General features: G+C 41.9%; 1 protein-coding gene across 1 annotated transcript; it reads left to right on the top strand.

Annotated features, from left to right (window-relative positions):
• Positions 1 to 14,327: 14,327 nt before the first annotated feature.
• LOC140835815 (uncharacterized) lies at positions 14,328 to 14,972 on the top strand. The gene is made up of 3 exons (XM_073201222.1): positions 14,328 to 14,666; positions 14,709 to 14,790; positions 14,872 to 14,972. The coding sequence occupies exons 1-3, from the start codon at positions 14,328 to 14,330 to the stop codon at positions 14,970 to 14,972; spliced, it is 522 nt and encodes a 173-aa protein (XP_073057323.1).
• Positions 14,973 to 22,333: the final 7,361 nt, after the last annotated feature.

The raw sequence follows: 22,333 nt of genomic DNA on the forward strand, positions 1-22,333 counted from the left end.
ATTGATACAGCTCGGACTGAAGTCTAGGAATAAGACGTACGGTTACCATGATCGTTTGAGTAGGTAACAGGCAGTGACGTCTTATTCATCACGGGATCCCTAGAGTTATAGTTGAGTCGAGTCTAGACATGATTTGACTAGAACTGCATGCTTATATGAATGGGATTCATAGATTATGGAACCCATTGTTATTGCCTTCAGTTATGATAGCATGTTTTATGATTTAGACTGTGTATGTGCATGTTTATCTGATTTGAGATGCATGTTTAGTTAGATTAGATTTCATAGATCATGAAATCTATTACTATTGTTTTAATTTCTTCATGACAGCATGTTTCATGAATTATTATGTGTATATGCATGTTTACCATGTTTTATACTGGGATTTATTCTCACCGGAGTTATCCGGCTGTTGTCTTGTTTTGTATGTGTGCATGACAACAGGTGGGGCTGGATCAGGGTCGAGATGACGATGAGAGAAGACGAGTTAGCGTGGTGATTCCGGACTTGTAGCAGACTTGGTTTATTACTTGAATTTATTAATTGAACCTTAGACTTAGGTTGTACAGTATTGTACTTTTCTACTGAATTGTAGTTTTATACAGATATGTATATTATTTAGATGCCATTACCTTCCGCACTTGTATTTTAAAAAAAGAAAAATTTTTAGACCCTGTTTATCAGAACTGATAATTAAATCCCAACGATGATTAAGAAGATGATTAGCGTCCGGGTCCCCACAACAGGTGGTATCAGAGCGATAGATCCTTTAGATTGAGATAGTCAGAACTGATAGATCCTTTAGATTGAGATAGTCAGAACTGATAGATCCTTTAGACTGAGATATCAGAGAATGAGCGGGGTAGATTGAATTTTCTTCCTTGCATGTGATTGCTAGCATGAGACTTATATCAATGTTGAATTGCATGATGTGTGCTAGCATGATTTATTGCTTTCCCTATTACATGTTGTTTGTATCTGAGTTGATTGCAGCATGTAATTGTTAAGCCTGAATCAGAACCGAGTCTGGATCAGAGGTATATGATCAGAGGAGGGCTGAGACAGATTGTATAGAGTATGTATTAACTGGTTTGATTATCAGATATACCGCCTCGAAGAATTTCAGAAAAGGGCAGTACTTCGTCTGAACAGATAGATGCATCAGAAACTCAGATAGAAGTAAAGTTGGCAGAACTTCAGTTATTTCAGCCGCCGAGTTTGAGTGGTACAGAGACATCTGAAGATTGTCAGAACTGGTTGGATGACATAGAAATACTATTTGATTTAATTGCTTGTACAGAGGAACAAAAAGTTAAATTGGTATTTCTCCAGTTACGAGAGACTGCCAGAAGTTGGTGGGTTACCATGAAAGGAGTATTAACACAACGTGGTACTGTTATCACGTGGGAAGTCTTCAGAGCTGAATTCTACCAAAGGTTTTTCTCCGTTTCGTACCGGGAGGACAAAAGAGCAGAATTCGAGAATTTAAGACAAAGCCAACTGAATATTGACGACTATGCTGCTAAATTCTCTACGTTACTGTGTTTTGCTCCTCATGTAGCTGGGAATGATGAAGCTGTAGTGAATCAGTTCATCAGAGGATTGAATTCAGAGGTAGTTGCACTGATGAATTTGCAACGACCTTACCATTTTGCTGATATCTTGGGTAGAGCAAAGAGAGCTGAAGCAAGTCTGGTTAGACAGCTAGGGAGGTTGTGTGTGAAGCCATCCCAGACCCAGCAATCCCCTCTTCGATTTGATCGAGGCAGTACGAGTGGAAAGCAAGATTTGCTGAAAGCTCGAAAGAAGTCATTCAAGAAGATAGGAAGTGGTTCCTCGAGTTCCAGTGGTTCTAGTCCGAGCTATACTGGAGTCTATTGCAGTACTTGCGGAGGGAGGCATTCCTCAGAGCGATGCCGAGGAGTACTTGGCAGATGCAATAATTGTGGACAGCCGGGACACTTTGCGAAAGTTTGTCCCCAGAAGCGTTCCTGAAGATTTTAAGGAACAGAGTTGAAAAGAGGGACCGACCCAGATTTCATAACAGGTACTATTCTTTATGATTATATCGCATATGTAGTGATACATACTAATGCATTCCTTACAAGTATCTGTGATGGAGCTGCATGGAGATATGCTGTATTTGTTGGATCTGTTTATACTGTAGTATAGATTCCTTGCTTGTTGGATAAATGTTGATATCAGAGATTTCTGTGACATGTTATATACTACAGTAGAATGAACCGGGATTGGGCTAGATTATGATGTACTTGTGTTATATGATTTCGATCTCATTATTGACGTGTAATGCTACACAAGTACAGAGATATTGTAGAGATTGTCCGAGAAATGGTAAGATTCAGACCAGATCTGGCTGATAAACGGAGATTTTCCGATAAGGATTTTAGATTCAGAATTCCTTTAATAACTGTATTGTATAGGACTCGATTAGTACAGAAAGGAGCAGATTGCATCCTTATGTATTCAGTAGACCCACTGAAATCGAGCCTAGCATTGGCAGATTCGCCAATGATATATGTGGTGACTGATATTTGCCTAGATAAGATTTCAGATGTGTTGATATCAGAAAGGTAGATTTCAGAATTGAATCGATACCAGGTAATGGTTATATATTAGAATTCAGTACAGAATGATATTGAAGAGTAATAGAAGGGTACAGATTGCTAACTCTTATGTTCGGAGATATTCTGATGATTTTATGCTTGTTATATCTATGATATTTGATATGTTAGCAACATCTGATTGATTAAATGGAATAGTTGAAGATTTTATTGAATATTCAAAGAACAGTGATTATTGTATACAGACATTAATCAGGTATGAATCATAATTGAAACAGATTTTATTCAGAATATGTGACATCTGCAGTTTGTATACTGAGTTATGTGCACAGTTGAGACAGAAATTGTAGTGACCCGTTCCAGAATCACCTACTAATCAGAACTTAAGCATGCAAAATTAACATTTAAAACTGAATCAGGTAAACAGCGGAAAAACAGTAATACAACCCAATCGAATCTGTAAGTACAAAATACTTAAACAACCAGATCAAACTAAATACCAAGAACAAATACCAACAACTACAGGTCAACCTCTGCCAGCTCCCTGACCACTCCCTCCTGGACCATCCAACCTGAGACCTGCCCCATCGAATAGGGTGTCCAAAACAGAGATAAACCGAGGACGTGAGCATAAAACGCTCAGCACCGAAAGCATGAGTATACAAGACTATGACATGCATGTATGCAAAATGTACTGGATACCAGGATCTGGGTATAACGAAAGACTGCTCAGGTAAATGACGTCAAGGTATGTAGCACTCTGCGCCGTCGCACCAGGAGGTGGCTCCCATACCAAAATAAACCTGTGGATATACCGGTGACCTGACCACCGTCGGCCAACGGGGTCCAACCATCCACAATAAACGAGGGCTGAGCACCCTCTCAACAGGCTATCTCAAAAATAGTCAGGCTCAACATGATTATGCAAATGCCGCATAATAAACCATGCATCATATGACAGATAATAATGCAACATATAAACATGCAACACATAGTAAAGCATACTCAATCCTGCTATCTCGGATAGTACTTTCGTACCTCAAACCAGTAGATCCTAGAAATCAGCCCTAGAATCAAGCCTGCGTCTGTAGTCAGCCCACTGATGCCGCTAGCTCCCAACTAGAGCACAGCTCCGCTACAAAACCAGTAGCTCCCTGCTAGTGCCTAAACCTCGGGAAAAGACTAGAAACCCATCAGAAACGACTAAAACGCTCTGGAACACTCGGAATTGGCGAGTAAAAAGTGAAGCCTCGCGCCTCTATTTATAGACAACGATCGGAAGATCCGATCCACTTCGGAAGATCCGATCCACTTCGGAAGATCCGATCCGGTACACTTCGGATGATCCGAACCCAAATCGGACGATCCGAACCCTGCATGTCTTCCACGTGTCCAGCCACCTGTCTCGGACGATCCGAACCCTGATCGGACGATCCGAACTCTGCATGTCTTCCACGTGTCCAGCCACCTGTCTTCGGACGATCCGAACCCTGATCGGACGATCCGAACCCTGTTCGGTCCTTCCGATCTCACTGAAATATAATTAATCCAATAATTAACTCAAATTAGGCATCGGGATACTACATTCTCCCCCTCTAAAAAGGATTTCGTCCGCGAAATCGAGTCTGAAGAATGACAATTCTGAACAATAATACATTCAACTTAAGAATGAATTACAACTGAAAGTACAACCGAAATTACAATCATAACTGAAAATACTACAACTAGAACAACTCTGGATGCTCTGACCGCATGCGACTCTCTAGTTCCCAAGTAGCTTCTTCAGTACCTCGGCGCTGCCACTGCACTAAGACAAGAGGAATAGTCTTATTCCGCAGTACCTTATCCTTCCGGTCTAAGATCGAAACCGGTCTTTCCAAAAAAGACAAATCCGGATTCAGCTGAACTTCTGTCGGATGCAAAACATGAGACTCATCCGCTACGTATCGTCTCAACAAGGACACATGAAACACATTGTGAACACTAGACAGATACGGTGGCAAAGCTAATCTGTAGGCCAAATCTCCCACACATTCTAAGATCTCAAAAGGACCAATGAATCTCGGAGATAGCTTACCCTTGAGTCCAAATCTCAGAATCCTCCGAAAAGGTGATACCTTGAGAAACACTTTCTCGCCTGCATCAAAATGAAGAGGTCTGCGCTTGGTGTTCGCATAACTCGCTTGCCGATTCCGAGCAGTCTTAATCCGCTGTTTGATCACAAGAACTTTGTCCATGGCCTGCTGAATCAATTCTGGACCCTAGACCTGTCGTTCTCCGACTTCCTCCCAGAACAGAGGAGTACGACAACGTCGACCATACAATGCTTCAAATGGAGACATACCAATACTCCTATGAAAACTGTTGTTGTATGCAAACTCTATCAGTGGCAGATGATCCTGCCAAGCTGGCCCGAAATCCATCACACAAGATCTCAACATATCCTCAAGAGTACGAATAGTCCTCTCTGACTGACCGTCAGTCTCTGAGGATATGCAGTACTAAAACTCAAGGTAGTGCCCTAAGCTTGCTGAAAGCTGCCCCAAAATCTAGATGTAAATCGAGGATCTCTGTCACTAACGATACTCACGGGCACACCATGAAACCGTACAATCTCCTGAATGTACAACCGTGCCATCCGATCGAAAGTGAAATCTCTGTTATACGGAAGAAAATGGGCAGACTTAGTAAGCCGATCCACTACCACCCAGATAGCATCTCTATTCCCCACAGACATAGGCAAGTGAGTCACGAAGTCTATCGTGATATGCTCCCACTTCCACTCCGGAATAGGAAGATTCTGCAAAAAACCTCCAAGTCGTCGATACTCAGCCTTCACCTGCTGACAGACTAGGCACTTGGAGACATACTGATAAACATTACGTTTCATACCTTTCCACCAAAATCGAGTCCTCAAATCCTTATACATCTTGTTGCTCCTCGGATGAACACTCAACTTGCTACGATGAGCTTGGGACAAAATCTCCTCCCTCAAAGTGTCATCTTCCGGTACAACAACACGACCAGATAAGCACAAAAGACCCTCGGACTGATAGTGGAATCCAGAAGTATTATCTCCATCAGCCAACCGAGCTAATTTCTGAACCTTAGAATCAGACATCTGAGCATCTCTAATCCGAGAATACAAAACTGGCTCAGACAAAATAGTAGCTACACGGATACTCTCTGTTCCCTTCCGATGCTTACAATTGAATCCCATCGAACAGAAATCCTGAATAATCCCAGATACAGCACAAGTCTGAAGAGCAGACAATCTCACCTTGCGACTAAGAGCATCGGCCGTGAGATTCGCAGATCCTGGATGATACTTGATCTCACAATCATAATCCTTGAGTAGATCCATCCAACGACGCTGACGCATGTTCAACTCAGCCTGAGTGAACAGATACTTCAAACTCTTATGATCAGTGAAAATCTCAAATCGCTCACCATACAGATAATGGCGCCAGATTTTCAAAGCAAAAACGATCGCTGCTAATTCCAGATCATGAACAGGATAGTTTTCCTCATGAGGCTTCAACTGTCTCGACGCATAAGCAATCACATGCTCATTCTGCATCAGAACACACCCTAGTCCCTGTAAAGAGGCATCGGTGTAAACACTGAAACCACCAGATCCAGACGGTAAAGCCAAAACAGGCGCAGATGTCAAACGTCTGCGAAGTTCCAAGAAACTCTCTTCGCACTCTGATGTCCACTCAAATGAAACATCTTTCCGAGTGAGCTGAGTGAGTGGCTTAGCAATCTGAGAGAAGTTGACAATGAAACGGCGATAATACCCAGCCAATCCCAGAAAACTGCGGATCTCGGCTACTGTCGTCGGACGCGACCAGTTCAATACCGCTTCCACCTTGCTCGGGTCAACTGAAACTCCCTTGCTAGAAATGACATGACCAAGGAATACAACCCTGTCAATCCAAAACTCACATTTACTCAACTTCGCATAAAGCTGATTCTCGCGAAGTGTCTGTAAAATAATCCTTAAGTGTTGTGCGTGTTCTTGCTGATCATGCGAATAGATTAAGATATCATCTATAAACACCACAACAAACTTATCCAAGAAATCCCGAAATACCCGATTCATCAGATCCATAAAAACTGCTGGTGCATTCGTCACCCCAAAAGGCATAACCAGAAACTCATAATGCCCATACCGGGTCCTGAATGCAGTCTTCGATATATCTCCCTGATGAACTCGAAGCTGATGATAACCAGACCTTAAATCAATCTTGGAATACACAGAGGTACCTTGCAGTTGATCAAATAAATCATCAATCCGTGGCAACGGATACTTATTCTTTATCGTACCACGATTCAACTGCCGATAATCTATGCAGAGCCGCATAGAACCATCCTTCTTTTTGACAAAAAGAACTGGTGCTCCCCACGGGGACACACTGGGTCGAATATACCCCTAGTCAAGAAGATCCTGCAACTGCTGTTTCAATTCTTGCATCTCCGATGGAGCTAATCGATAAGGAGCTCTAGAGATTGGTGCCGTGCCTGGCACTAAATCAATGCCGAAATCCACTTCCCGAACGGGAGGAAAACCAGGAGTCTCCTCGGGAAAAACATCCGGAAAATCGCAAACCACTGGAATGTCACTGATACCGACACTATCTGCGGACGAATCAATAGCATAGATAAGGTAGCCTTCCCCGCCCGACTCTAAAGCACGACAGGCTTTCAGAGCAGAAACCACGGGCATCGGGGGTCGCGCTCCCTCTCCATAGAAAAACCAACTGTCGCCCTCAACTGGACGAAACTGCACAAACTTCTGATAACAGTCCACAGTAGCTCTAAACACAGTCAGCACATCTATTCCCAGAATGCAATCAAAATCTTCCATCGCAAAAATCATCAAATTAGCAGTTAAAACATTACCCTCAAACTCTAGAGGACAACCCAAAACTAGACGTTTAGCTAGCACCGAATGACCCATCGGTGTGGAAACAGATACCACAACGTCCAAAGAAGTGAAGGGTAACGCATGACGCTTAGCAAATCTCGCAGATAATAATGAATGTGATGCACCAGTATCAATGAGAACGTAAGCAGGTAATCCACATAATAAAAAAAGCACCTGCGATAACTCTCTCGTTCTCCTCAGCAGCCTGATCCTGGTTAAGAGCAAAGACCTGCCCTTGAGTACGCGGTCGGAGGTTAGAACCCTGAGTAGACTGTCCCTGCTGTGGCCTTTGATGAACTGAAGCCTGAGAACCATATCCTGATCCTCCGCCCGTCTGTGGACAATCTCTCTTCATGTGGCCCATCTCACCGCACTTGTAACAAGCACCCGCAACCTTGCGACAACGCTCCTTCGGATGATCCTTCCCGCAAGGCTGACACGGGCCCTTCTTCCCAAAAATGTAGTGACCTCCACCACTTACGCGCACCACCCTCCAGCAAGAAATCAAGGGTATCAATCTGCTGCTCCGCCGAGCACTGAAAAGCCTTGAAACAGCTCTCCATCCTCTCAAGCCAGTTCTCTGCAACATCCGGAGTCTCACCGCCCGAAAGAGGTTTCGGCCCCATCTGCAAGAACCGATGCATACTAAGACTCCAAGGCTCATCACGACGGTGTTGACGACGTTCTCGATGCTCTCGACGACGCTCCCGATCGTCGCGGTCTCCCTAGCGTCCAATGCTGCCATGACTACTAGCATCGTCGTCAAAACCAGACATCTCTAACTACAAAAGTTACCAGAGATTAAACCCAAAAGAACAGTTCCAAATCCCAAAATCTTAATGCATGCTCTGATACCATAAATGTAGTGACCCGTTCCAGAATCACCTACTAATCAGAACTTAAGCATGCAAAATTAACATTTAAAACTGAATCAGGTAAACAGCGGAAAAACAGTAATACAACCCAATCGAATCTGTAAGTACAAAATACTTAAACAACCAGATCAAACTAAATACCAAGAACAAATACCAACAACTACAGGTCAACCTCTGCCAGCTCCCTGACCACTCCCTCCTGGACCATCCAACCTGAGACCTGCCCCATCGAATAGGGTGTCCAAAACAGAGATAAACCGAGGACGTGAGCATAAAACGCTCAGCACCGAAAGCATGAGTATACAAGACTATGACATGCATGTATGCAAAATGTACTGGATACCAGGATCTGGGTATAACGAAAGACTGCTCAGGTAAATGACGTCAAGGTATGTAGCACTCTGCGCCGTCGCACCAGGAGGTGGCTCCCATACCAAAATAAACCTTGTGGATATACCGGTGACCTGACCACCGTCGGCCAACGGGGTCCAACCATCCACAATAAACGAGGGCTGAGCACCCTCTCAACAGGCTATCTCAAAAATAGTCAGGCTCAACATGATTATGCAAATGCCGCATAATAAACCATGCATCATATGACAGATAATAATGCAACATATAAACATGCAACACATAGTAAAGCATACTCAATCCTGCTATCTCGGATAGTACTTTCGTACCTCAAACCAGTAGATCCTAGAAATCAGCCCTAGAATCAAGCCTGCGTCCGTAGTCAGCCCACTGATGCCGCTAGCTCCCAACTAGAGCACAGCTCCGCTACAAAACCAGTAGCTCCCTGCTAGTGCCTAAACCTCGGGAAAAGACTAGAAACCCATCAGAAACGACTAAAACGCTCTGGAACACTCGGAATTGGCGAGTAAAAAGTGAAGCCTCGCGCCTCTATTTATAGACAACGATCGGAAGATCCGATCCACTTCGGAAGATCCGATCCGGTACACTTCGGACGATCCGAACCCAAATCGGACGATCCGAACCCTGCATGTCTTCCACGTGTCCAGCCACCTGTCTCGGACGATCCGAACCCTGATCGGACGATCCGAACTCTGCATGTCTTCCACGTGTCCAGCCACCTGTCTTCGGACGATCCGAACCCTGATCGGACGATCCGAACCCTGATCGGACGATCCGAACCCTATTCGGTCCTTCCGATCTCACTGAAATATAATTAATCCAATAATTAACTCAAATTAGGCATCGGGATACTACAGAAATCAGCGACTGTAAACGACACAGATGAGGTATGACAGTTGATCTGGGCGCTGTGAAGATTGATCAGTAGTCAGAATTATCAGTATTGCCAGAACTTGCTGTTTTATGAGTTTTCTTAAACTCACTAGATTGTATAGGTTGTTTTTTTTTTATTTCGAATCTGATTTGATATTACTGCTGTTTGGGTCAGTGTTTGATACAGATTCGTGTAAACAGTTCAGAAATGTGATCAGACTATTCAGACTTGTATTTTGACAAGATAATCAGAACAGAGTAACGCCTACAGTAACAGATATGTGATTTGGTGGTTGTATCAGATTAATTCTATTGTGGTATCAGAATGTTTCAGAATTTTGTAACAGAATTGATATCTATAGTCAGAGCCGAATACCAGGTAGGTATTTCTCCCTTAATTTATGTTATTAACTGATTGGTTGGTACCGAATAGTTTGAATCAGCTATCACAAGTAGTGTCAGACATGCACAGTGATTGATTCAGTTTTCGTGCGGATAACAGACAGTGTTGCTATAGACAGATTAAATCAGTTATAACAGAATAGGTACGGAAATGTTGGCAGAAATTGTACTGATATGTCATAATTACTAACAGAATAGGCAGAAAGATAGGAATCAGAAGATTTATTACAGAATTGTATATTTCTGAATAGGAATGGGAGTGCATTTCTATGGCTCTCGTAATGACATTACTGCCATTTTCTACAGATTGTGATATGTTATGATTAAGATTGACAGATTGTTCAATCTATATCTATCAGTTTGTACCAGATTACGTACAAACAGAACTAGATGACATAGATCGATGTCAAAGAAAGGTTCAGATGGAACATAAAATTTAAGTAGATTATATCAGATTGTGATTTTGCTTGAAATTGTATTCGTGATAGAGTATATCATGAATTCTCTCTTAGATTGTTTCATAGATTGACAGGCAGTCAGAATGTGTTATCCAGAGATTGGAAGATTTTTGTACAGCTTTAGTGCTGGATGTTAGCACTAATTGATATAATTCAGTATTACTGTGTGACAATAGCTATCAGCTTATCAGAAGAGTAATGAGATAGTATAGACAAGACAGTATACGATGAGTACTACAGATTTCTTTTGAAGACAATTCGAAGGAAAATGCAGATAGTTCAGAATAGACAGATTTAAGAAACCAACGTCGGATGATGACGATTGGTAGTTGAAGCTAAAGATTGTTTATGTCTTTGTTTGAGGTAAACAGATTTGTTAACAGCTGATGATACTGATAGGTGATAAGCTATAGATTGGTTTATACGGATGTTGTATAGCCAGTATGATGAGATTGATTTTGTCAGAACTAGTTTGAGGGGTATTATGACATTATACTTCGTGAATTCTTATTCCAGACTGGAATCAGATATTTGAGTTTTATTTTAAACTCTGTACACATTTCTTCTAATATATCTGAATTGATTGTTTGTGAGTTCGAGGACGAACTCAGATCTAAGAGGGGGAGAAATGTAATGCCCGAGATTTAATCATTTTAATCAGACGTTGATTAATTGACGTAATGGAAGTCATAGGAATTCAAATGACGAAGCCGGGCGTTGGTTTATGTTAAGCCAAGATGTTGAACCGAACATCTCAAGATGTTAGGCCGAACATCTCGCGCCCGAGCGGCAGAAAAGCACCGCCCGAGCGCGCATGTATAATTTGTGAGGGCCGAGAGTTCTTCGCCCTAGCGAGCAACATTTGACCGCCCGAGCGACAGGAGATATTCAGCCGAGGATCTCGACCGAAACTGACTCGCCCTAGCGGTAGGTTTTGACCGCCCTAGCGAGAAACGTGCGGAACATGCACAATGCCACTTGCCCTTGGGTTATGAAACGTGTATGTATATATGTAAATATATATATATCAGCCTATTCCTTCAGAGGGAAAAGACGAGAGCTTCAAGGGAAAAGCTTTAAGGGTTCTTCGATATTTATTTTGGAATTTGCGAAAATCCGTCTGTCTGTTTTCAAATCCGACTTCAGTACTGTGTTTCTATCAACGCAGGCTTCATTTGGACGTAAGTTTTGTTACGTTTTGAGATGTTTTGAAAATATGATGTTGCTAGAATTGAATGTGATTCAGATATGATGTTTCTGCTACCGTAGACATTATAGAATTGAAGTCAGATTAAAGAACAGATTGTTCCTGTAATTGTTATGATTTTTGAAAGATATTGACTGAGATTTTATATCAGAATTGTGTTAATATTCAGAGTTTGAATTATGTGGGCACAGATTATGAGTTCAGTATTATATTTGTGATGTTCAGATTGACGGGGTTATTCAGACTTGTATTATTATACCGTCGAAACATCAGTTGATTGATATTGATCAGATTCAGTATTGATTGAGATTGATCAGACTCTGTAATTATTCAGATTGTATTGTAATGTCGATGACATGAATTAGATTGTATCTTGTTCAGATATTGATCAGATTGTATACTGATTTGAGTATTGGTCAGAACAGATTATGTATTGAGTTATTCATTGATACAGAGTATTCGATATTGTCATTTCAGATTCGAGATGGACAGAGTTGGATACAGGTCATCGTCTTCGTCAGACCGGGACGACAAAGGTATAATTCATGTGATATTCGGGAAGCATAACTGAAATAAGATTAATTTGAGTTTCCCAATAAAATCACATACTAGATTATTGTTTATATTGTTACCTGATTATGCTTTGATTATAGAATTGTATTCAAGCATGTAAGTGATATTCAGTTATGAATATGATTATGCTTTGTTTACAGATTGTTATTCATTGCATTTAGGATAGGAAAGTCTTGACAGTCATTGTCAGACTTCTAGACGTTCGGTGTATCTCAACTTAGGAGCAGGTATTACTCCTATTGCCAGCCGTTGATATAGCTCGGACCGAAGTCTAGGAATAAGACGTACGGTTACCACGATCGGTTGAGTAGGTAACAGGCAGTGACGTCTTATTCATCACGGGATCCCTAGAGTTATAGTTGAGTCGAGTCTAGACATGATTTGACTAGAACTGCATGCTTATATGAATGGGATTCATAGATTATGGAACCCATTGTTATTGCCTTCAGTTATGATAGCATGTTTTATGATTTAGACTGTGTATGTGCATGTTTATCTGATTTGAGATGCATGTTTAGTTAGATTAGATTTCATAGATCATGAAATCTATTACTATTGTTTTAATTTCTTCATGACAGCATGTTTCATGAATTATTATGTGTATATGCATGTTTACCATGTTTTATACTGGGATTTATTCTCACCGGAGTTATCCGGCTGTTGTCTTGTTTTGTATGTGTGCATGACAACAGGTGGGGCTGGATCAGGGTCGAGATGACGATGAGAGAAGACGAGTTAGCGTGGTGATTCCGGACTTGTAGCAGACTTGGTTTATTACTTGAATTTAGTAATTGAACCTTAGACTTAGGTTGTACAGTATTGTACTTTTCTACTGAATTGTAGTTTTATACAGATATGTATATTATTTAGATGCCATTACCTTCCGCACTTGTATTTTAAAAAAAGACAAATTTTTAGACCCTGTTTATCAGAACTGATAATTAAATCCCAACGATGATTAAGAAGATGATTAGCGTCTGGGTCCCCACAATCGTGGTTGGAAAGCGTTAAATTATGAACGGGGACCAACCAGCCCGTTAAATTATAACGTGGATCTCATGTATGTGGCAGTGGATACGTCCCTATCAGCCCAGTACTGTGGTTTGTCTGATCAGGCGTTTATTATGTATGGGTCACCTGCTTTGAAACATGCCTCTACGCAAAATGATGAAGTTATGTATGTCCAAGTATGCAGTATGTTTATGAAAGTTTATATTGATGGCACGTCTAGTTAAGTACGTACGTATGTCCAAGTTATTATGCAAGTTCAAGTTTCAAGTTATGTATGTCCTATTTTAAAGTGCATGCGATTTTATTACGTAGTATTCGTTATTCCAGTTTATACGTGTTGAGTCTTTAGACTCACTAGACTTGATCGATGTAGGTGAGTATGTTGATGAGGAGACAGGAGGTGGCGACCAAGGGGCAGGTTTGGACTGAGCGAGAGGCTAACTCGAGGACCGCAATGTTTATGTTTTTATGAAAAAATTAATTTACTCTGATTTTATGTTTTGAGGGAAACAATTTGAGCAAATCTTTTGTGAGCAATTTTATTGTGGTTATTTTGAACAACCATGTCTTATGGGGAACTTGGTTGAGATATTTTATGGCAACCTTGAATGTTATTGTATATTTAAGAAAATTTTTAAAATTTTTCCGCAAATTTTGAGTATGAAAATTACGGTACGTTACTGTTGGTATCAGAGCGGTGTTCTTGTAAAGGGTTACGCCTACCGCCAGCCGCAAGAAGCTCACAAAGTCACACCTCAAGTCTGTAAGTCTTTAAAGTTCCAAACTTTATGCTATGTAATATGATTTATGCCATGATTTCAGCATTTCATGTTTAAGTTCAAATTTCGTGCATCGTATGTCATTTATATTATAATCATGCATAGTGGGTTTACGTGTTGGGTAATTTATTGGAACAAAATGCCTCCTAGACGTGTAGTTGACCGGGAAGCTAGGATTGAGGACAGGGAGCATCAAGGTGAGGAGAGGGCTAATCCTCCACCTCCACCCCCACCTCCGGACATGCAGGCTCAGATGCTTGCTGGTATGACGCAGTTCTTCGCGCAGTTTGCCGGGAGCCAGGCTGCAGTGAATTCAGGGGCAAGGCCTAGACCAGAGGCAGTGTATGAGAGGTTTCATAGGATGAACCCTAAGGAGATTTCGGGATCTACTGACCCGATGGTGGCAGAGGGATGGATTAAATCCATCGAAGTGATCTTTGACTTCATGGAGCTACAAGATGCAGACCGAGTCCGTTGTGCCATATTCCTTTTACCAGGAGATGCCAGACGTTGGTGGGAAAGTGCGTCGGTGGCAATTAATCTGCCGACTTTGTCTTGGACTGGATTCAAGGAAGCGTTCTTCGCCAAGTACTTCACTGAAGAAGTACGATCACGTCTTATCAGAGAGTTCATGTCGCTACGATAGGGAGACAGCAGCGTAGCAGACTTCGTCAGGAAGTTTGAGAGGGGTTGTTACTTTGTGCCCAACATAGCTAATGATGCCCAGAGTAAGCTGATGAACTTTATGGATGGGTTGCGGCCGATCTTGCGCCCTGACGTTTGAGTTGCTGGTCCTACAACTTACGCAGTTGCTGTGTCAAGATCATTGGCAGCAGAGCAAGATCTGAGGGATATAGAGGCTGATAGGCAGGGAAAGAGGCCCTATCAGGCACCACCACAACATCCGTAGCAGCAGCATCAGAAGTCCCAGTTTAAGAGGCCGTTTCAGGGGCCGCCAGGGAAGAAACCCTATCAGGGACCGCCGAAAGGCAAGGGTCCTATCCAGCAGCAAGGGGCGCCTCAGAAGCCCGGTAACTTTCCAGTGTGCCAGAAGTGCAATCGCCAGCATCCCGGACAGTGCCTATGGGGATCCGGGAAATGTTTTAAATGTGGAGCTACGGACCACATGTTGAAAGAGTGCCCACACTGGAAGCAGTCCACCCAAGGGAGATTATTCGCCATGCATGCACATGAGGCGAATCCAGACACGACTTTGCTGACCGGTAAACTTTCCTACCAAAGTTCAATATTATTTTGCCTTGCATGTGGATTTTTATTTGGGATTATTAGTGTGCTAGTAGTATTTTTGAATAACTCGAGATATTGGGTTCTTCTATGCTTAAGGTTTATGTTAGTAATTTTGGGGTATAAGTTAGTTTGTTGTGCTAACGTCTCTCAGGAAATATTTTCATAAAGAGAATAGCTACTCAGGCCCTGATAGATTCAGGAGCCACCCATTCTTTTATCTCGGAAACATTCGCCAATCACTTGGATATCAAGACCATTGAACTCGACGTGAATTATTCAGTAACCGTCCTATCAGGGGAAGAGCTGTCAGCTACTAGTGTGGTTAGAGATATTGATCTAGAATTGCACGGCCACCTGGTGTATGCTGATTTGATCGTCTTGCCGATGCCAGAGTTCGGCATTATTTTGGGAATGGACTGGCTGACAAAGAACAGAGTTCTGATTGATTTTCAGAAGAGGTCAGTATTGGTTAGACCGTTGGGCATGAATCAGTTTCTTTTTGAGCCAGCGAGATGGAGGAGCTTCCCCCGCATGGTTTCGTGCATGCAGGCGAGGAGGCTGATTTCCAAGGGGTGTCAGGCCTTCTTGGCCAGTATTATTTCATCGCCTGATGTGCCCACTCCATCTTTATCTGAAGTGCCAGTAGTCAGTGAATTTCCAGACGTCTTCCCAGACAATGTTTCAGGTCTTCCACCAGAGAGAGAGAGAGGTGGAGTTTGCTATTGATCTCATACCAGGCACAGTGCCAATCTCTAAGGCACCGTACCGATTAGCTCCAGCTTAAATGTTAGAACTCAAGCACCAGATTCAGGAGCTCTTAGACAAGGAGTTTATCCGCCCGAGTTTCTCACCGTGGGGTGCACCAGTGCTCTTTGTGAAAAAGAAAGACGGAAGCATGAGGCTGTGCATCGATTACCGTGATTTGAACAAGGTAACGATAAAGAATAAGTACCCGTTGCCTAGAATCGAAGACTGGTTCGATCAGTTGCAGGGAGCTACCGTGTTCTCTAAGATAGATCTTCGATCAGGGTACCATCAGCTGAAAGTGCAGGATACATATGTCCACAAGACAGCTTTCAAGACCAGATATGGGCATTACGAGTTCTTAGTGATGCCGTTTGGATTGACGAATGCTCCAGCAATTTTCATGGATCTCATGAACCGAGTATTTCAGCCATTCCTCGATCAATTTGTCATAGTATTCATTGACGACATCCTTCTATACTCGAAGAGCCATAAGGAGCACAACCAGCACTTGAGGACAGTTTTGCAGATTTTGCAGAGTCGCAAGTTATTTGCGAAGTTTAGTAAGTGCGAGTTTTGGTTGCAGAAAGTCGCATTTTTGGGGCATATAGTATCTAGCAGTGGAATCGAGGTGGATCCAGCGAAAGTAGCAGCTGTCAAGGAATGGGTTGAGCCGAAGAATGCATCAGAAATCCGCAACTTTTTGGGTTTAGCTGGTTACTACCGTAAGTTTATTAAGGGATTTTCATCCATAGCAGTGCCACTCACTTCACTAACCAAGAAAAATGCCAAATTTGTGTGGAGTGATGACTGTCAGAAGAGCTTCGATACGTTGAAGCAAGCTCTCATTTCGGCGCCAGTGCTAGCCATGCCGACGGGACAAGGTGATTTTGTGCTATACACCGATGCATCTAAGCTCGGGTTAGGTGCAGTATTGATGCAGCAAGGTTGGGTCATAGCTTATGCTTCCAGGCAGTTGAAAGTGCACGAGAAGAACTACCCGACGCACGATCTTAAGTTAGCCGTCGTTGTCTTCGCACTAAAAATTTGGAGACACTACCTATACGGCGAGAAATGCCAGATTTTCACCGATCATAAGAGTCTCAAATATTTCTTAACGCAGAAAGAGTTGAACATGAGACAGAGACGGTGGTTGGAACTTGTGAAAGATTACGACTGTGAAATTAGCTACCATCCGGGAAAGGCTAATGTTGTCGCAGACGCGTTGAGCAGAAAAGTTGCCGTCATAGCTCAGTTATCAGCACATAGACCTCTTCAATCTGAGATTCAGAAGTTTGGTCTAGAGATTTATCGTGAAGGCAGAGCCCCTAGGCTGTCTAATCTAACAGTCAAATCTGATTTGCTAGGCCATATCCGAGCAGGGCAGTCTTCAGATGAGCAGTTACAGAAATGGAGACTGAAAGATGAAGCTAAGGGCAGTGCTTTGTACACAGTTTCAGACGGCATTGTGAGATACAGAGGTAGAATGTGGGTGCCTAGTGGTGGTTCGATCAGACAGGATATTTTGACAGAGGCACACGCATCTCCGTATTCTATCCACCCAGGAGGTACCAAGATGTATAAGGACCTACAGATTCTTTATTGGTGGCCAGGGATGAAGAGAGACATCCGCAGGTTTGTGTCTGAATGCCTCACTTGTCAGCAAGTGAAAGCAGAACATCAGATGCCAGCGGGATTGGTTAAGCCACTCCCCATCCCAGAGTGGAAATGGGAGAACATCACGATGGACTTCGTCATTGGACTGCCTAGATCAGTCAGGGGTTTTAATGCCATTTGGGTTATAGTGGACCGACTCACCAAGTCAGCGCATTTTCTACCAGTGAAGACGACCTTCTCCTTGACACAGTATGCGGAGCTTTGTATCCGGGAGATAGTCCCTTTGCATAGGTTCCCAGTTTCGATTGTGTCCGACAGGGACCCGAGGTTTATGTCGTCCTTCTGGAAGAGCTTACACGCAGCCATGGGAACGAAGTTGCTTTTCAGTACAGCTTTTCACCCGCAGACAGATGTCAGTCTGAGCGAGTGATTCAGATTTTAGAGGATTTGCTGAGAGCCTGCATGATTGATTTTCAAGAAACTTGGGAGTCTAGACTACCTCTAGTGGAGTTCACATACAACAACAGCTTCCAAACATCCATTGGTATGGCTCCCTATGAGGCGTTGTATGGAAGGAAGTGCAGGTCACCAGTTCATTGGGATGAATTTGGGAAGAGAGCAGAACTTGGTCCAGAAATAGTTCAGCAGACTGCAGACGTGGTGGTCAAGATTCGTGACAGAATGAAGACTGCCCAAAGCCGCCAAAAGAGTTATGCTAATAAGAGAAGGAGAGATCTCGAGTTTGCCGTTGGTGATCACGTTTTTGTGAAGATAGCACCCATGAAGGGTGTTATGAGATTTGGGAAGAGAGGCAAGCTCAGTCCGAGGTTTATTGGACCCTTCGAGATTCTTGACAGAGTTGGGATACTAGCTTATCGTGTAGCCCTTCCGTCGAATCTGGCCGGGGTACACAACGTGTTCCATGTCTCAATGATGAGGAAATATCTAGATAACCCTTCGCATGTTCTGAACTACGAGCCGTTGCAGTTGGCTCCAGACCTGTCTTCTGAGGAAAGACCCGTCCAAATCCTAGATAGATAGGAGCGGAGACTTCGGAACAAAGTAACCAAGTTGGTCAAAGTCCGGTGGCTAAATCAATCAGTGGAGGAAGCCACTTGGGAAGCCGAAGCAGATATGAGACTTCGCTACCCGGAGTTATTCGGCAAGATTTAATTTCGAGGACGAAATTTTTATAAGTGGGGGAGGAACTGTAGTGCCCAAATTCAGTACACGTGTAACCCATGCATTTATTTAATTAGTAAATCATTTAATAAATTTTAAAATGAGTTTTAAGCCATGCATGATTTATTTGAATGCATTGTTTTAAATTATGTATGTTTAAGTGATGCACGTTAAAATGTTTTTTCGAGTTTCATGTTTCAGGCGTTCATTCGAGGTGGGATCGAGGAGAAGACCGGGGACGATTCTTGGAAAATTAAAATGTGGTATTTTTATTTTATAAGTTAGGAAGGGGCATTTTAAATAATTTATTAAGTTTAGCAGTTTAAAACTTTATTTATGTGTTTAGTGATTTAAGAGGTTAAAACTTTTAAAATTAGCATTTTTGGTGTGCGTTATTTTAATTGAGTGATTTTATTTAAATTTAAAGAGTGTTAGTATTTTAGTTAGTTGTTAATTATTTAATTAAGCATAATTTACTCCCTAATTATTAAAGCACACGCACACACATACTTTTACACACACCTGTACACGACTAAACATACACACTCACTTCACATTCAGATTTTATTTATTTTTGAGAGAGAAAACCTAGGGTTCTTACTCCCTCAAGCAGCCCCCCCCCCCCCTTATTTTCCATCAAGCTTTTGGTGGATTTTATTGCAAGAAAATCGTTGCACTATCGTCCCAGATCAACCTCGCTTCTATCTCCGCTTCAGTGACGTCGTTCGGTAACGTTTATTATCTAAAGGCATGTATATTCTGTATTTTCTGCATCGATCTTGTCATATTATGTGTTATGTCATTTTTATGCGTAAAAATTCATATGTGACATTCGTCGTTTGAGAGAAAATGGTTTGAATGCGTTTTGAAATACTTTTTAGATCTGAAATATTGTAACTTACTGTTCTGTTAAAAACTGCGATATTTCCGTCGGGATTTTGAGAAAACTTTCAACTAGAAAATTGTAGAACTTTTCGATGCTTTCGATTTGATATAAAATTCGAGATTTTTGGACGATAATTGAGTAAGTTATGGTGATTTTTGTGGAACTGCTCAAACTGCGACTTTTACGAAAATTGTGTTCTTGAAGTTTTTGTGTTGGAGGCTTCGTTGGAAATCAACGGGTGATCGCTGCTACGTATAGGTACTTTTTTTATGATGTTGGGATGGTTATTAACGTGTGGGTTCGCGTCATTAGGCACCAAGTTGAATTAAGCGTCGTAGGAAGAAAGTTGGTGTCGAAATCCGAATCGTGTTGTCGGTTGTGGATTGTTACTCTTGGGGTTATTTTTAATGTTCACTTGGGTTTGACGTAATGCCTTAGCGTTCTAAGAAGAGTCTCGTGGTGTCTGTTCGTAGTCCGTACGATTGAGTTAGGTGTTAAGCATATCAGGTTCAGAATTTTCACGTGTGGGCACGTCCCGCAGGTACACGGAGCCGGGGACGGACCTTGACACGGGGTCCGTGCCTTTGTTCTTCCGTAGTGTCTTTTTACAGAGTCTAGACGGACCCTTACACGGGGTCCGTGTCCACCTTTCCTTTCGAATCTTCTCACCCGAGTCTACACGAACCCCTACACGGAGGTAGGCACGGGGTCCGTGTCTTGCATAATTTGGGGAAAAGATTTTAGCATGCTATGAAGTTCGATGTCATGGTTTAGTGCAAGGGTTATCAAGGTCGTGTCATGGGAAATTATGGAATGTCCTAAGAAATGATTGAGCTTGAGAGTAAGTATGATATTTACGTCTAAGCTTTACAAGTTAAGCCTTTGAATCCATGTTAGTATGTTGCAGCAATGACCCTATCGACGTCAAACAAATCCCTCAACGCCAAGTAAGTATGTTTGACGTGCAAGAAAATATTTTAAGTTTTGAGGTATGCTAAATGTATTGTGACCAAATTGAATGGGTTTGGAAGTCGGTGAACGTGGCCGAGGACCTCTCCACCCCGTTAAATTATGAACGGGTTAGATCGTGGTTGAAAAGCGTTAAATTATGAACGGGGACCAACCAGCCCGTTAAATTATGAACGGGGATCTCATGTATGTGGCAGTGGATACGTCCCTGTCAGCCCAGTACTGTGGTTTGTCTCATCAGGCGTTTATTATGTATGGGTCACCTGCTTTGAAACATGCCTCTACGCAAAATGATGAAGTTATGTATATCCAAATATGCAGTATGTTTATGAAAGTTTATGTTGATGGCACGTCTAGTTATGTACGTACGTATGTCCAAGTTATTATTCAAGTTCAAGTTTCAAGTTATGTATGTCCTATTTTAAAGTGCATGCGAATTTATTACGTAGTATTCTTTATTCCAGTTTATACGTGTTGAGTCTTTAGACTCACTAGACTTGATCGATGCAGGTGAGTATGTTGATGAGGAGACAGGAGGTGGCGACCAAGGGGCAGGCATGGACTGAGCGAGAGGCTAACCCGAGGACGGCAATGTTTATGTTTTTATGAAAAATTAATTTACTCTGATTTTATGTTTTGAGGGAAACAATTTGAGCAAATCTTTTGTGAGCAATTTTATTGTGGTTATTTTGAACAACCATGTCTTATGGGGGACTTGGTTGAGATATTTTATGGCAACCTTGAATGTTATTGTATGTTTAAGTAAATTTTTAAAATTTTTCCACAAATTTTGAGTATGAAAATTACGGTACGTTACAACTTGTCATGCCATGCGTATGTGATATATATATATATATATATATATATATATATATATATATATATATATATACGTATATTTGAAGTCAGATTGAAGAACAGACTGTTTATGTAATTATTATGATTTTTGAAGTTGGTTTGACTGGGATTCGATATCAGATTTGTATTGTGATTGAGATTATAAATTGTACTAATACTGATTATGAGTTCTGGTATTATATCTGTGATGTTGAGATTGACGGGGTTATCAAGAATGTATTGTTATGACCGTCGAAACATCCGTAAATTGATAGATCAGATTATGTTTTGACTTGAGTATTGATCAGAACATGTTCTGAATTGAGTTATATTTTGATAATTTGTCTGTTCGGTATTGTTATTACCAGATTGAGAATGGACAGAGTTGAATCCAGGACTTCGTCTTCGTCAGAGCGAGAAGATAAAAGTATAAATTAATGTTGAGTTGGGATTGCACAACTCGAGTGAGGTTTGACTCGAGTTTCCCTAAATCACATACTTTATTTTATTGCATTGTTATTTGCAATTGAATACGATTGATATTTTTGGTCTATGGATTTATAGACAATGTATGTCTTGAGTCATAGGCGGATATGCTTAGTCGTAGACATTTGATCTTGTGATAGAAGGGCCGGATAGTGAGGACTCGTCACTGGCCCATTGCACTCTGTCACAGGACAGGATATTGGTGATAGGACCACAGTCCATGACGGTTAGGTCAGGACACTGGATGTTTGGTTATATCGACGTGGATAGAACTGAAGTCTTTTCTATTACTGTTGGTCGAT

Source organism: Primulina eburnea, chromosome 7 (assembly GCF_022965805.1).
Source record: "Primulina eburnea isolate SZY01 chromosome 7, ASM2296580v1, whole genome shotgun sequence".
In the NCBI taxonomy this organism is placed as follows: domain Eukaryota; kingdom Viridiplantae; phylum Streptophyta; class Magnoliopsida; order Lamiales; family Gesneriaceae; genus Primulina; species Primulina eburnea.

What these genes read in the sequence shown, in the direction of transcription:
- LOC140835815 (XM_073201222.1), top strand. Translation starts at nt 14,328, where the DNA reads ATGACGCAGTTCTTCGCGCAGTTTGCCGGGAGCCAGGCTGCAGTGAAT. An exon ending in CCAAGTACTTCACTGAAGAA is followed by an intron (nt 14,667 to 14,708) that starts GTACGATCACGT and finishes TCGCTACGATAG; the next exon opens with GGAGACAGCAGCGTAGCAGA. An exon ending in CATAGCTAATGATGCCCAGA is followed by an intron (nt 14,791 to 14,871) that starts GTAAGCTGATGA and finishes CAACTTACGCAG; the next exon opens with TTGCTGTGTCAAGATCATTG.